The sequence below is a fragment of the Beta vulgaris genome, chromosome 3, assembly GCF_026745355.1.
Source record: "Beta vulgaris subsp. vulgaris cultivar EL10 chromosome 3, EL10.2, whole genome shotgun sequence".
Lineage (NCBI taxonomy): Eukaryota > Viridiplantae > Streptophyta > Magnoliopsida > Caryophyllales > Amaranthaceae > Beta > Beta vulgaris.
In genome coordinates this window covers 8,384,216-8,401,336 of record NC_079204.1, presented here as the reverse complement: position 1 = coordinate 8,401,336, position 17,121 = coordinate 8,384,216, and the positions used below count along the sequence as shown (strand labels likewise).

General features: G+C 34.8%; 1 protein-coding gene and 1 pseudogene across 1 annotated transcript in view; one reads left to right on the top strand and one right to left on the bottom strand.

The window, feature by feature from the left end:
* The first annotated feature begins 482 nt into the window (after nt 1-482).
* On the top strand, nt 483-11,981 carry LOC130590751 (cytokinin hydroxylase-like; annotated as a pseudogene).
* Nucleotides 11,982-12,825: 844 nt separating this feature from the next.
* LOC104888547 (tripeptidyl-peptidase 2) overlaps nt 12,826-17,121 on the bottom strand; it is a 29,610-nt gene continuing 25,314 nt past the window's right edge. Inside the window, exons 31-34 of the mRNA XM_010673567.4 lie at nt 15,375-15,473; nt 14,876-14,968; nt 14,370-14,552; nt 12,826-13,341 (exon numbers count right to left, since the gene is read on the bottom strand). Coding sequence (XP_010671869.2) covers nt 13,183-13,341; nt 14,370-14,552; nt 14,876-14,968; nt 15,375-15,473 — 534 coding nt within the window. The 3' untranslated portion in view covers nt 12,826-13,182. The remainder of the gene's footprint in view (nt 13,342-14,369; nt 14,553-14,875; nt 14,969-15,374; nt 15,474-17,121) is intronic.

Genomic DNA, 17,121 nt, shown 5'->3' with positions numbered 1-17,121 from the left:
CCCTCCAACCAAACACCCTCTAAAAGATTATTGGGAAGAGATCGAATTATTGATATGGGAGAATATCTTTTACGAGCCATCTCTTATACAGTTACTAGTTGCATATGCACGCGATGCGTGCGTGACGATCTTAGGTAGGTATATACAAATGAACATGTTTTTTTATCTAAAATTATTTTGGTAGTGATGTATTTAAATTATTGAGGTTCTTTTGTAGATGTTATTATCTTATTAAAATAAAAGTGAATGATTTTTAATTGTTCAATACCGTCGTCACTGAAAAATTTGGTAGATGATTTAATAATTTCTTTTCGCGACTTTAGTATAGTTCTTTAACAATGATAAATGTTCATAAACTATATTGTTTGAACTTTGTAAATATGAAATATTATGTTATCACGATATATTGCAAACTTTTTTTTGTTGAAGATTCTAATTGATTTCCTGAATTGGTTGTGTCAATCTAGTTTGTCAAGTTATCAATGGTATTGGATATTCTATTTTTGACCTACTCATATGGCAAGTTGCATTGATTTCTCATTTTTTAATTTTTTATAAAAAGGAAAAGATTATTTTAAATTATTAAAAGGTATTCTAGTCACTTCAAAAGAGGACAGCACACCTCCTTTCTTGACTTATATAATAGAGATATGTGAAACGGAAACGCATAATAAGAGTTAGGAGGAAATTTATATATGAAATAAGTAAGACCTATCATTTCTTACTAAGAGTTAGTGCTGACTTATGCATAAAATGCTGAACTAGTGAACTTTCAATGGAAAAACACAACTTTCACAAGAGATGTTTGTACATATGATGTAAGAAACCAAAAAAAAAGAAGTTACTCTAATAACATTACAGAAGGTGATGATGCAGACACAGAGTTAAGGGGTTATTTGTTTAACAAGGAAAAATTAATATGAATAATCTAATTTTTACTAGTCTTTCAAAATTATCTCAACTTTAGAATATTTTAGAATAATCTCAACTTTTGGATACTTTCTTAAAATAATCCGAACTATTAATTTCTACTTCTATTGTTTTTTTTAGATGACCTGTTTTGACTTTTGACACTATTCATATGTGTAATTTTGACTATCTTTTATGATTTGTAGTTAAGGAAAAATGTAGTGAAGTAGGATCTTGTTAGATTCCTCTCAATGCATAATTTCATAATATCAACTTTTGTAATTTTTGCTTATTGATAATTAGAGATATAAAGGTTTAAAATAGTAAATTGACATGTGTGACGACCAAGGAAAACGGATCAACTAAAAAAACAGAGGTAGTATATACTCCCTCCGTCCTTTATTAGTTTAACCATTTTGACTTATAACACTATTCATCTTTATTATTTTGACCATCATATGTGTTTTATAGGTAAGGAAAAATATAATCATGTAGGATATCATTTGATTTTTCTCAATATGTATACATCAAATTTTTATAATCTTTACAAATACATAATCAGGGATATTGTTACTCAAAGTTTTACATCGATAAATGTGAACAATCCAAAGGATAAACTAATAAAGGACGGAGGGAGTATTATAGACCTAAAAAGATTAGTGTAGGCAAGAAAAGTGATAGTTTAGCTTTTTTCTTTTTTTAGAAATTTTCCTCAAAAGTTGGGATTATTCTGAAATAATACAAAGATGAGATTACTTTGAAAATACTAGTGAAAGTTGGGATTATTCATGTCAAATTTCTTATTGAATTATTATCATTTTATATTGGATTCTTCGGGTTATCTTGGACCAATCGTTATATTCAGTGCCACTTTTTGTGTTTCACTTTTGTGTCACTTTATTTTATTCGTTGATAAGGCCACCAAATTTTAAGTTGAAATTCAAAAACATATTATAATTATCACTGAATTAGAAGAAGTGACATATAAATAATGTAGAATTTTTAGAGGAGGAAAAAGAGAAACTTGGAGAGAATTAGAAAGACTACATTTTTATATATTTTTCATGTACATAAATAACAAAACAAAACAACCTTTAAATAGGCATATAAAACACTACTAATAACATGCCCACTACTTAACCCAATACTTTTATCCCACTAAATAGACCATTATGTAGACCACTAACTAATTATGAGCAACTAGTCCTAACTATTAGGAAAACTATTTGACTAATTTTGGAGCATAATCCAACACACCCCCTTGCTCTGAAATTTCTAAGACCCAACATTGAACATTGTGTCACAATGTTGCTTGTTCGTAATTCTTCTCGTATGAATCGTGATGGACTTTCAATTTTTTTCTTAATCTTCATGCTGGAGCATTCCTCTCCGTTAACATAGAAGCACTTCTCTTCCTGATGTAATGTACTTCTCATTATCATCTTCAAATTTGTTGATGCACTTTTCATCAACCTTCAATGAATGAATGAAGCACTTCTCTCCATAAACTCTCTTCGACGTAGTTTTGCAAATTTAACCACATCCACTTGTAAAATTTCGGAAACCGTGTCTGCATTGACTACGGACTTCCACCATTATCAGATTGCCAATTATTTGATTTTCTTGTGAAGGTTGCCCCATCACGCGAGATATTTGCTCCCTCTTTTTTATAGTAACCAAAAATAATTTCATGGGCTAAAAGAAAACCCATCCACACATCTATGTAAAACCATTAATTACCATGGTTAAACACATAAAACACTCATAAATTTTTCCTATTGTTTTTTTTTAATTTCTTTTAACACTCTTTCTCTCCCCTTTTTTTCTTGGTTGTTTTCTTCTTTATTTCTCTCTACTTTTTTTTTTCTTTTTTTTGGATCTAATTTGATGCTCTTGATACCATGTAGAATTTTTAGAGGAGAAAAAAGAAAAACTTGGAGAGAATTAGAAAGACTACATTTTTATATATTTTTCATGTACATAAATAACTAAACAAAACATCCTTTGAATAGGCATATAAAACACTACTACTAATATGCCCACTACTTAACCCACTACTTTTATCCCACTAGATAGACCATTATGTTGACCACTAACTAATTATTAGCAATTAATCCTAACTATTAAAAAAACTATTTTACTAATTTCAGAGCATAATCCAACAATAATACACAAAATATGGATAAAAGATTCATCTTGAACCTCTCTGTATATGCACTTGGACAATTAAAGAGAAATAGAACAAGAGAGGTTGCCTGAAAAAAAATGGGATAGAAGATTTGAATTAATCTTGCACCTCTATATATGCACATGGACAATTAGAGAGAAATAAAAGAAGTGGAGAGGTTGCCCAAAAAAGAGAGAGAGAAAGAGGGAAAAGAAAAGAACAAAGAAAGAGAAAATGAGTACTCCCTCCGTCCCAAAATATAGTTCTCATTTTCCTTTTTTCACGGTAATTTATGCAAGTTGAGATAGTCAAGATTTTTTGTTTATTTAAATAAATGTTGTATGGGAAAAGATGATTTTAGGAGAGAGAATGGAGATAATTGGTGAAAGAGCATTAATTGTAACATTTTGGTTGAATAAATAAAGGAAAAAACAAAATTCAAGAAGCAAATAAATGATGGGACACGATTTTTCTAGGCAAATTACGGAAAAATGTGGAACTAAATATGGAAATGAGAACTATATTTTGGGACACCCAAAATGAAAATGGGAACTATATTTTGAGACGGAGGGAGTATTATTCACCAGCTTGTATATGGATTCTTCTTCTTCTTGCTATGCAAGTTGATCAAGGTTTGTTATCTCTTACCCATTCAAGCTAGGCGAAAGCTTGGAAAGAATGGTCTAGGAGGAGGACCAACGCCAAGTTTTCCTATGGGAAATCTGGGTGAAATGAAGAAGATGTTGAAGAAAAAATCTTCTTCATCATCCGAAGTTACCTCCCATGACATTTATTCTTCTTCTCTACAGTATTTCGCTCAATGGCGAAAGATGCATGGTAAGCATAATTCATTATCATATACTCCCTTCGTCTCCTATTAGTTAACCACTTTTATAGACACATAGTTTTAGAAGAAAAAATTTGTGTGTATCTGTTGGATAATTTAGAGTATTTGGTTGATTGAGTTCATGTAACGTATAACTTGAATAACTTGGTTATGGTGTCGTTGTTCAAGTTACGTTAATTATACACGTAGATTGTTTATGGTGTAGTAAACAATAAGCTTTGAAGGAATAAAGAAACCGCAAACAAGTACAAAATGTTACTTGAATCTATATATGTAAAACATAGTATGCTTGGTGGTTTAGCCAAGCATGATGCAGCAAGTGCGCATAGCATGCTCGACAAGCAGTGGGCTGGAGGCGTCATACAGCATGCTCGCGCAGGGCTGGAGGCGTGGGCTGGAGGAGTCGCACGTCGCGACTCGCGATGCTCGTCGCGACTCGCGAGCTCTATCGCGGCTCACGACGAGAGCCTATCTTCGCGTGTTTTCTTTGGATTCAGCGAACGGTTGTGACGGTTTTTGGCTGCGTGTATAAGAGTGGTTTGTACCACAGATGAAAGAGAGATTTTCAGATTTTATTATCTACTCCAAAAGCACTTTCTCTCAAGCATTTGAATACATTGATCATCAAACACAAAACCATAAAACTTATTCTCATTTTTACAAGATTCATACGAGCGTGACTCTTGTTGTTCTTCTTTGTATCTTGAAATTGAATTCCGTGCAACCCGTGCTTCGTATAGGGTCGGAATATCACTTTTGGGAAAGTGTCTACACACGCCTAGAAGATTCGTTATTCATAGTATTCATCTTCTTCACCCTTTCTCTAGTTCTAACAATCCAAAAGTGATATTTCTTGAAGATGGCTACGGTACGTGAAATGACTTCGAATTTTCAGAAACTTGAAAAGTTTGAGGGTGTGGGATTCCGTAGATGGCAAAAGAAGATGCATTTTCTTCTCACTTCTCTTTCGGTGGCATATGTTTTGAGTACTCCAAAACCCGAGTTTGTGGAAGATGAAACTTTGGAGGCCTCAAGGAGAAGGAACAAGTGGGAGAATGACGATTATATATGTCGTGGTCACATTTTAAACGGTATGTCTGAACTTTATTTGATGTTTATCAATTTTAGAATCCGCTAAAATGCTTTGGGATGACCTTGAGTCAAATACATGGCCGAAGATGCATCTAGTAAGAAGTTCTTAGTTAGTAATTTCAATAACTTTAAGATGAATGAAACAAGGCCTGTGATGGAACAATTCCATGAAATTCAAAGGATTTTAGGAAGTTTTAAACAACACAATATTAGTATGGATGAAACTTTATTGTATCTTCAATAATAGACAAATTACCACCAAGTTGGAAGGATGTTAGAAATACTCTTAAACATAGGAAAGATGATATAAATGTGGAACAATTGGGTGCTCATCTTCGGATTGAAGAGGGCATTCGGGTTCAAGATGGACAAAAGGAGGTAAATCCTAATTCTTCTACCATTAACATGGTGGAGGATGGAAAGTTCAAAGACTCAAATCCTAAGAAGAGGGCTAATAATTTCACCAAAGGCAACAACTTTAAGAAGCCTAAGAATGGTGGAGGTGTTCAACAACGTGGTTGTTGGGAGTGTGGCAAGCCCGGACACTTCAAAAAGGATTGCTTCCTATGGAAGAGGAAAATGAACAAAAAGAATGAGCAAGGTGGAGGGAAAGGCGAGTCTAGCCAATCCCAAGCCAAACAAGGTACTTGTCACAACTTTCATGTAATTCAAGTTTGAATTATATGTGTATGATTTCTGAAATCTTTTGTGTACAGGATGATTGTTCATGGTATACGATTCAGGAGCTTCAAGGCATGTGTGCAAGGAGCGGTCTTCATTCAAAACCTTCAAGGAGGTGGACAATGGAGAAGTTCTATACATGGGGAATGACTCTACAGCTCAAGTTCTTGGTGTAGGACAAGTAGAGTTGGTCTTTAGTTCCGGCAAATCTCTAGTGTTAAGAGATGTTGTATTTGCTCCGGAACTTAGGCGTAATCTAGTGTCAGGAGCTATCTTGAATCGAATAGGTTTTAAAATGGTTTTTGAGTCGGACAAATTTATATTATCTAAGGTGGTTTGTTTGTTGGACTTGGTTATTTGTATAATGGTATGTTTAAACTCAGCATTTCAAATGCTTTAGTTAACAATGTGTGTGTTATTAATGATAATTCTTCTCTTTGGCATTTAAGACTTGGTCATGTTAATTATAGAAAATTATATTCTATGGCTAAGGATGATTTAATTCCTTCTTTTGATCCAAGTATTGAGAAGTGTAGAACATGCATGCTTACCAAAATAACTAGGTGTTCTTTCCCTAATAATGTGGAAAGAGATACTAAATTGCTTGATTTAGTACATAGTGATCTTTGTGATTTTCATAGTACACCTTCTTTAGGAAACAAAAAATATATAGTAACATTTATTGATGATCATTCACGATTTTGTTATGTATATCTATTGTCTACTAAAGATGAAGCCCTAGAAAAATTTGAGATCTATAAAAATGAAGTAGAATTGCAACTAAGTGACAAGGTTAAACGGTTTAGAACCGATAGAGGTGGTGAATTTCATAATCCTAGTTATTTCCAAGCTTTAGGAATTATACATGAAACAACCGCGGCTTATACACCACAACAAAATGGTGTAGCGGAAAGAAAAATAGAACTTTACAAGAGATGGTAAATTCTATTTTATCCTACTCGGGTTTGAGTGATGGTTTTTGGGGTGAAGCGGTTTTAACCGCTTGTTACATCTTAATCGTGTTCCTATGAAAAAGAACAAAGTAACCCCTTATGAATTATGGTACAAAAGAAAACCAAATCTAAGTTACATTAGAGTTTGGGGATGTAGGGCAATAGTGAAAGTGCCGGAACCTAAACGTAAAAAGTTAGGTGAAAGAGGAGTTGAATGCATCTTTATAGGATATGCTGCTCATAGCAAATCCTATAGGTTCTATGTTATAGAACAAAACGACTTTTGGTCGGTTCACACTATTGTGGAGTCAAGGGATGCAATTTTTGATGAAAATAGATATTCATCGGTTCCTAGACCAAAGGATATAACTCCAAGTACCGAAATTCAAGAGATTGATCAAAAATGATGACATGAGTTAGATGAACAAATTCTAGATGAAAATGTTGCATCTACATCAACTCAACCAAGGAGAAGTAAACGGGTTAGGAAAGAGAAATCTTTTGGCCCGGATTTTCATGTATATTTGGTTGAAGGATCAAGAGATAGTGTTTTGACTAAATTTCCATATGTCTATAATGTGGAAGGGGATCCTTTAACATATGATGAGGCCATGCAATCTCAAGATGCTTCATTTTGGAAGAAGCTATTGATGATGAAATGGACTCAATCATGGGGAATAACACATGGGTTTTAGCGGACCACCTCCTAAATGTAAACCAATAGGGTGCAAATGGATTTTCAAGAAGAAAATGAAAATCGATGGAACTATTGACAAGTTCAAAGCCCGGTTAGTGGCACAAGGCTTTTCTCAAAAGCCGGGTATCGATTATTTCGATACATATGCACCTGTAGCTCGAATCTCCACTATAAGATTATTGATTGCTCCTTGCAGCAATTCATAATCTTGTGATCCATCAAATGGATGTCAAGACTGCGTTCTTGTATGGAGAATTAGATGAGGAGGTTTACATGAGACAACCGGTTGGATTTGTTGTCGTCAAAGGTCAAGAACAAAAATTTGCAAACTAATTAGATCTTTGTATGGGCTAAAACAAGCACCTAAGCAATGGCATCAAAAATTTGATGAGGTAGTGTTGTCTAATGGATTCAAATTGAACAATTCAGAAAGTGTGTATATAGCAAATTTGATGACAATGGTCATGGTGTATGATTTGCTTATATGTAGATGACATGCTAATTTTTGGAACTGATTTATCCCAAGTTGAGTGGACTAAATCTTTTCTATCGTCTAAGTTCTCAATGAAAGATTTGGGGGAGGCGGATGTCATTCTAGGAATTAGAATTAAAAGAAGCAAAGGTAAATTGAGTTTGTCTCAATCTCACTACATGAAAAGGTTCTTAAGAAATTCGATGTTAGTGGTTGCTCTTTTGTGTCAACTCCAATGGACCTAGTGAGAAATTACTACCTAATGTAGGTAGTGCTGTATCTCAACTTGAGTATTCAAGGGTGATTGGATGTTTGATGTATGCAATGACGAGTACTAGGCCGGATATCGCATTTGCGGTAGGCAAACTTAGTAGGTATATCTAGTAATCCTAGTGTACAACATTGGCAAGCTATTCGTCGTGTGTTAAGGTATTTAGGAAAAACCAAGGACTATGGTTTATCCTACAGTGGATATCCTTCGGTTTTAGAAGGGTATTCGGATGCAAGTTGGATCTCTAAAAAGAGATCATCTTCTACAAGTGGATGGGTATTTCTACTTGGGGGAGGTGCTATATCTTGGGCTTCCAAGAAACAACTTGCATAGTCATATTCCTCCATGACTTCGGAATTCATTGCTTTGTCTTCCGCAAGCAAAGAGGCGGAGTGGTTGAAGAATCTCATGATTGAGATTCCTTTGTTGCCAAAACGATATCGCCCATAGCGATTCATTGTGATAACGATGCTGCTTTGGCAAGGCATATAGTCAAGTCTATAATGGTAAGTCAAGACATATTGGTGTCGGCATAGCTACATCCAAGGACTTATCAAGGATAGTGTAATCACTGTTGACTATGTACGTACAACGTATAATCTAGCGGATTGTTTTACAAAGGCCTTGGCTAGAGATAATGTAAAGAGGATGGCAATCGGTTTAGGATTGGAGCCCCTCGAGAATCACGAATGAGGGAATCTTAACTTAACGCCCAATATGACGTTGGGTCTTAAGTTCAATAAGATTAATTTCTTCATTTAGATGATTGTAGAACTTTTATTCATCCTAAGTTTATAGTTCTATAACTGTGTTGTATAAGGAGGTTGTATAACTTAATAGGTCTCTTGTTTATGCTTTTCACAGTAGCATGTATTTTAGAGATCTACCTATGTAATGTGAAGTTTAGCCGCTTCAAGGAGCTATTGGGGCATAGCTTTGATACACTTATGAATAGATATGGACACAAGGCTTTATGTGTCGGTTTATAATGAGTTTAAGTAAATTTTTCTTGTGTGTATTGTATCTTTGGGTTTCCATTATGTATTGAAATTGGTTCAATCGTTATCGACACCAATTGGATACGGATACTTGGAATGTGTACTTTACTATATGAAAGTTCAAGTTTTATACACTTTCATTTATGCATGAGATGTTTGTTTGATGATGTTTAGTGCTTATTATCTTTTAGAATAATCTAAATGGGGGAGGATTGTTGGATAATTTAGAGTATTTGGTTGATTGAGTTCATGTAACGTATAACTTGAATAGCTTGGTTATGGTGTCGTTGTTCAAGTTACGTTAATTATACACGTAGATTGTTTATGGTATAGTAAACAATAAGCTTTGAAGGAATAAAGAAACCGCAAACAAGTACAAAATGTTACTTGAATCTATATATGTAAAACATAGTATGCTTGGTGGTTTAGCCAAGCATGATGCAGCAAGTGCGCATAGCATGCTCGGCAAGCAGTGGGCTGGAGGCGTCGCACAGCATGCTCGCGCAGGGCTGGAGGCGTGGGCTGGAGGAGTCGCACGTCGCGACTCGCGACAGGCTCGCTCGCGACTCGCGAGCTCTGTCGCGGCTCGCGACGAGAGCCTGTCTTCGCGTGTTTTCTTTGGATTCAGCGAATGGTTGTGACGGTTTTTGGCTGCGTGTATAAGAGTGGTTTGTACCACAGATGAAAGAGAGATTTTCAGATTTTATTATCTACTCCAAAAGCACTTTCTCTCAAGCATTTGAATACATTGATCATCAAACACAAAACCATAAAACTTATTCTCATTTTTACAAGATTCATACGAGCGTGACTCTTGTTGTTCTTCTTTGTATCTCGAAATTGAATTCCGTGCAACCCGTGCTTCGTATAAGGTCGGAATATCACTTTTGGGAAAGTGTCTACACACGCCTAGAAGATTCGTTATTCATAGTATTCATCTTCTTCACCCTTTCTCTAGTTCTAACAGTATCAGTGTATTATAAACGGAAAGAGAAAGTATTAATTTATTGTGGACCAAAAGTGAGAAAGATAGTGACAAATAGAAACATGATGCTCTATGTAAAAGATTATAATAAGACAACCCAAAATGAAAGGTGAGTAAAGATACATATAATAATTAATAAGGTGATTATTATAATGATGAACAAGTAAATAACTAATTAGCATTTATTTTGATTGTTGACTTGCAGGGAAATTGTTCGTTTATTGGATGGGCGTTGAACAGTTTTTATATGTAGCATACCCTGAATTCCTGAAGCAAATGTCTGGAAGCGTATTAGGCAAGAATTGGGGTAAGCCTAATGTGTTTAGAAGTCTTAGGAGACCTATCCTTGAATTGGAGAATATGGTCTTAGCGTGGTGGAGGGTGTCATAGGCATATTGCTACTCCAGCTTTTTCTTCCATCAACTTGAAGGTACATGTCTTGATCATCTTTACACATTGTTCGAATAGAGAGATTTGGAAAGGAAAAGGAGCGAACTGAACAAAAAGTAAAAAAGAAAAGAGTTCGGACACATTTTTCTAATGGAGATAATATACATATCGTATCTAGGGCTAGCAATTAGGCCGGATTCGGGTCGATAATAAATGGACAAAAACCACTTAATCAAACCTAATCCATTTAAAAATTAGGTTGAAAACCTTAACCCGACCCAATTAATAAACAAGTTACCCATATAACTTGTTTAACCCATTACCTATAATTATGATTATATTGAAAAATAATTGTTTTCTTAAAAAGCTAAATGAGCAAGTTCACGATTGACTATATGCGACTATGCGTATTTAGAATTTCTTGAAATGATTATGACCTATTTTAGTGATATTTTACCTTTTTTCAACCAAATTTTTTATTTATCAATATATTTTTTCGAGAATTTTTTATATGTTTAAGTAGTTAATAAGGTCAAAGCAGGTTATTTTCAGGTCGAAAATGTCAACCTAAACCGTTCAATGAAAAGGGTTAATCGTGTGGGTAAAAAATGCAAACCCTAACCCGCTTATTTCTGGTTAAATTCGGGTCGAGTTGTCGAGTTGGGTCAGCTTTTGCAAACCCTACTTTTATCATATATTACTGTTTTTTTTAATGCAACATTTGATTATTTTAATCCACTTAAAAAAAGCAAATGTTGCATCTAAAAAATAGAAGAATATATAAGAAAATAAATATTTCTGAAACTTTACAAAGTACATATATAAATTGATTGCTCTTGAAAGTTTAGGACATGGCAAATTCAATGGTGGGAATCACAACCAAGATGATAGATCGATGGACTACTCTTCTTGCTAGTTCGAGCAAGCTTGAACTCGATATGGAGAAAGAAATCACAATACTAGCTGGGGAGATAATTGCCAAAACTAATTTTGGAATCAACAATGAACTGGGACAGATGTTGTTTGAAAAGTTAAGAGCAATGCAAATAAAATTGTTCAAACACACTCGTTACGATGGAGTTCCTTACGGTCATTTGTTGACCATGAGACATACTTTGGAGGTGAGAAGACTAGAACAGAAGATTGATGATGTAGTTTTATCCATTATAAACGCGAGAATAAAGGAGAAGAAAGGTTGAAACTCAAGACGATCTACTTGGATTATTACGTTAGTAATGACATGGTCGTTGATGCTTTTGGCTATGTATCCAAATTGGCAGGGTATATTAAGAGAAGAAATCAAAGAGGCGATTGGAGAGAAAGATGAGATTGACTTCACTATGCTTACAAGACTCAAGAAGGTATTAAGACTTGCTTATATTATCCTATTGACTCTGTTAATCAAAGATCCAAGCATGTGTTTTTTTAGAATTTTATGTTCATCATTATTTTATCTTGTGTTACTGGACACTTCCAGACAGTACCGACCCGAACAAACTATGCTAATATTGAAAAATAGACTCCTAACAAAATATACAAGTGAACCAAATAATAAACATGTATCAAACTAAGCTTTTCTCTTCAAAATCTTTTTGATACATTGCAAAAAGAGCTGAATTCAAGAAACTTGCAGACATTTTGACTATCAACTTCATGTCTTTTATATTTAAAGAATTTTTTTTTCAATTCGGGGACTATTTGAAAGTGAGGTCCTGTTTCATGTCCCAATCTGGACAATAGGGGTCAGGCATCCTTTGTTTCCAGATGAGATATGATGTTTATTAGATATAGACAGTTAGATGTATACGTGGATGATTGTGAATGTCCTATTATCAAAATAATATTGGTAGATGTCATTTAGCTTAGTAAAGTTTTGTAAGGTGAAGTACTTAAAATCTAGTATCATATAATCTACATCATTATGCTTATTAAACAAGTGACACAGTTATAATTTATAAATACATCACACTTATTTGTAGCCTGTAGGGATATCCAATAAATGTGCACGAAAAGGAAGAAAGGAGGAGATAAGGGAGAATCAGTAAAAGTATTTTGTATTTTATATCTTTACCCTAATCTTATTCCCCGCCCATATCAAACAAGTATTTTGCAAGCAATGAATCAAATACATTTAGTGACTATTACCACCAAGAAATGACAACTGCTACTTTCAAAAACAGATAAAGTATAGAGGAGCAGTTAAACCAAACAAGAAAAAAGATAGTAGCTAATTTATTCTGTTTCTTGCATTAGAAAAATAAGGAATCATACTCTTGGAACACATATATATTTAGCAAGCGCAATGGCGGAATTTCAGACAGATCACTTCTCTTCTTAAAGAACGTAAGCCAAAACATCAAACATAGTGTCAATAAACACGCTTTATTGAGAGAAATTAGGTAAGTTCCCGTGTGAATTGTGATACATGACTTAAAATGAGCATGTTGAGTAAGATGGATAACGAAAAGGATCTTATACATATCTCCTGGTAGATAAATCGAACGTCTAACAGATCTGAAATCTTACATTAAAATCTATTTGTTCACCATCAACCCCTCTATAGAAGTCTTGAAATTATAGAATCAAGTAGACTCCTTCCCCAACAAACCCTATACCTGGAACTAGACCTGCAAGTGTGTGTTCACCATTGTGGTACTCGTGGATAGTTGAAAGTGGTAAAGAGGGAAACATGCAGACAATAATAATAATAATAAAAAAACTTAGAAGAGAGGTGAGCTTGATGGAAAGCGGACATGCATCCACTGTTGCTCGTATGAAGCTATGTGTTCCCATCCAATCTCTTTAATCAGATAGAGCTTGAGATCGTACAGTTTCTTTTTCGGAGGTTGTCCGTCATCGTTGATCATGTCATTTAATACCTGATGCATCACGATGTTAGATGACCACATATATGTATTATCAGTAAGTCATGCATACATTAGATGTATTAATAGTCGACTTTGTACAGGGGACAATAATGTAGTCATCAGGGGTGACTAAATTCGGTCGTATACAATACACCTGCTGTCTAAAAGTTGAGTGACATTATTAATCTCTTTTCTATACACACATTAGCAATGAAAGCTGCACCAAAAATTGACTTCCTTCTGCAGATTCCCAACCGAGCTTCTCATACTAACATCTAAATTATCACCGATTTCATTCTTGCAAGTATTCTCTGTCTCGCTCTTATATCTTTCACTTAATTCCAAATTTTTCCCGACACTCTCATATCTGTTGATTTGTATTTGTTTGTCCATGCACTATCTACGCCTTCATTTAAAGGTTATTTTAGCTTTTGTAGTGGTGTCAATACACGACCATGACTCCATGAGGATACTTGTTTGAATTTGGAGTTACAATATGAATTACCAGATGGTTGAGTTTAGTTGAAGCGGATATAAATCAGGTTTCTTTCCGAGGGTGATTGCACGAGTCTGCAAGTCCCCCAAGTTTTACTGGGTTGATGGAATTTAGAGCTTCTTCAAAGATGCGAGTAATTTGGAGTGTCATATATGGTTTTAGTTGCCACACTTGGTTTCCCAAGTTTTGTTGTTAAGACAGCTAAATTCTCAATTTTGTCCCAAAAATTTCCTGTCATTCCGTGGAGTTCACAGATAAATGCAATAATAGTTGGTGCTACTGCAAATCTTCCCAACTTGGTCAAAGCTCTAGAGAGATGTTTCAACAACAGTCTATAATCATGTTAGATCAACAAGGGTTTTATTTAAAACTGTTTTAGAACCAGAATAGGAAGCCTTAAGGTAGGTAAATATTTTTCCACGATGTTGACCCTACAGGAAATCATGCAGCTTCAGCTGACACACTACTGTCTCAAGTCGATGGATGGGGAGAATGATTTTTAAGCATATCTTTGATCAACAGTCAGCAAGATCAAGCAGCATACCTTCAGGGCTGTTCCCGGCCTATTGGAACGTATCTCACGAATCACAGAGAGAGTTCCATATTTTGATGCCTTTACATCTGCCCATTTTCTTAACTCCTTGTATGTCGCTTCAAATGAATCTTGCTGTGCATTCGAGGGAGTTGCGACCTGATCATTTGTCAAATCCGATGCTCTTCTTTCTGCCTGCAAAGTCAGATGAACACCCTCTTTTAAGTACAATAGAGAATAAACTGAAACTATAGATAGAAGACAAGATAGATAGATGAGCACACATCGACAGGAATGCAAAATTCAATTAGACAAGATAGATAGAAGACCCAAGCCTATTTATACTGCAACTATAGAAATTTTCTAGAACTGACAGATGTGCTGGTACAGAACTACATATACATAATATAAATCTAGCAAGAGTTACGAATTTGAACTTAACATATGTCTTATTTATGTGCTCATATAGGCATATAAGACAAATATAAAAGAGCACAGTCTGAAAATAAAATTTGAACCTTCAATGATTCAATTTCAGACAAAGCTAGTCCTTTCTGGTAAAGTGCCTCTGCTAACTGGTCTCGTGTTGTCTCCATTTGCTTCTTGGTTTTCTGCACCATAAAGTGACAACTTTTCAATTTCAAATGACCAGTATGCAAATTGTATTGAACCGATATGAATGCACAAGTAGACAGTAATAAAGTCACTTATAAAAAAGCATAAAAGAGGCATGCAGAAGTACTGAAGTAGAAAGGAACAAGCTCACATACAGCCGAAGCATTAGAAACATATGCAAGTGCTTCAGCATTAAAAACAATAGAAACTAGGTACAGAAATGTGCAAATGCAAAGGTAACTGATCAGCTGTGCAATTGATCCCAACATGGAATAATACAACAGAATATGTTAAGGGACGAGTTATCCGATGAAAATTCAAGGGACACATTCCACAAATATTTTATCAATATAATACTATGCTTTGATGTTAAAGATGAAAATATCAACATATAAGGCACACCTCTTCCTCATCATCTTCAGGAATACTTTTCTGTGAAAGATATTTTGCCAGCTCCTCTCTATCAATGCTATCAATTACCTCATCAGCTGCATCAATAACCTGCTCAAGAGCACGAAGCAGGTCAAACAAGCTTCCACAACCACAAAGCACAATGTAGCAAACACAAAGCTCTAAAACAGCACTGCGTGAGATGCTGAAGGTCTAGCATGCAGAAGGAATATGGGATTGCAAATCACTCATCCTCCTCAAGGTGTAACAATAGGCCAACGAATCATCTATACAAATATATTAAAAAAACAAGCAACTGTGTCATGTGGCGCTCTCCTAAGGGAGTTTTAGTTCATGTAATCTATGTACAATAAAAAAATTTAGAAATTGCATAGTATAGGGTTTGATCCCAAGACCTCAAGTATATATACTAAAGTCTTAACTACTAGGCTAAGTTGTATTTAGTGTTATTATTATAAAATATTATATTAATAAATGACTTTTTCTTACCCGGGGCATAGCCCGGGCCTAGTAACTAGTTTTATTCAAAAACCCTGATTATTCTTTTGTTAAAGTTATTATCATGGATAACCTCTGACAAAAAATACTTAGTTTGAAATTCCCGTGAGAACACTCTTTTTATGAGAACAGCAGTATAATAATCCATTTTAGCAAATTCCAATCCTTTTTTTGCCTGACGATGTAATCCTTTATTCCTTTTGGAAGATTGGTCCCACAAGGGAAAAAACTCAAAAAAGTATTACAATTTAGCCAAATTCGATTAAATTTTAGGATATGAGGATTCTGTCCAATATTTAGATGTGGCTGCAGGGACACACCTGATTTACAGATCATAATAGCAGATTATACTGCACATCTAAGGGTATATCCAAGATCCCCACCAAATAATTACAAAACACAGTTATACTGGGAAAGGCCAACTTAGTTCAGGTTACCCATCTACCCAGTACTCAGTACCAAAAGGAAAAAGGTTTCAGTTATTATCCTCTCAAAGATTTCTTTAAGAGTCGTGAGGAAAATATCCTTGCATGGCAGCACAGATCAATTCAAATTTTAGTTTATGGAATTTCAAAAGACCCGCAATCAAAGCTAGAGTTTCCACAAAAAGTATGACACCCTCCACCCACCGATAAAAAAGGCCATAATTCTGTAAAGGGTCATCCCATTCCAAAAATTATAGGCCATTTTCCACAGTTGTAAGCTAAAATTTCGAAAAACTAGCATATTACCCTTAAGGGTTTTTTGTCCCAAACTACCTTTAACTTTCATGTTTTTGCGAGAAACTACCTTATAAAAATATTGTTGTCCCAAACTACCTTACTTTTACCATTTTGTTGTTGACAACTACCTTAGGCCGGTTTCCGACGTTGACTTTTGTTTTTATATCGCTTTTTTAATGTCACGTTATATCACTTGACCTCTTCAAACCCTTTTTTTAATTTTCCCCACCCTAGTTTCCTCATTTTCCGGTGTGCGCGCGCTCTCTATGTGGCACTTTGTACCACCAATCCACCATTAAATTCCTCTTCTACTTAAACTAAAATTGAAACAATCACCCTCCTCAATTCCCACAAGGGTAATTTTGTTTTTCCCACAATTTTGAACTGAAAAAACAAAAGTCAATGCCGGAAACCGACATAAGGTAGCTGTCAACAACAAAATTGTAAAGTAAGGTAGTTTAGGACAACAATTTTTTTATAAGGTAGTTTCTCGCAAAAACTTGAACGTTAAAGGTAGT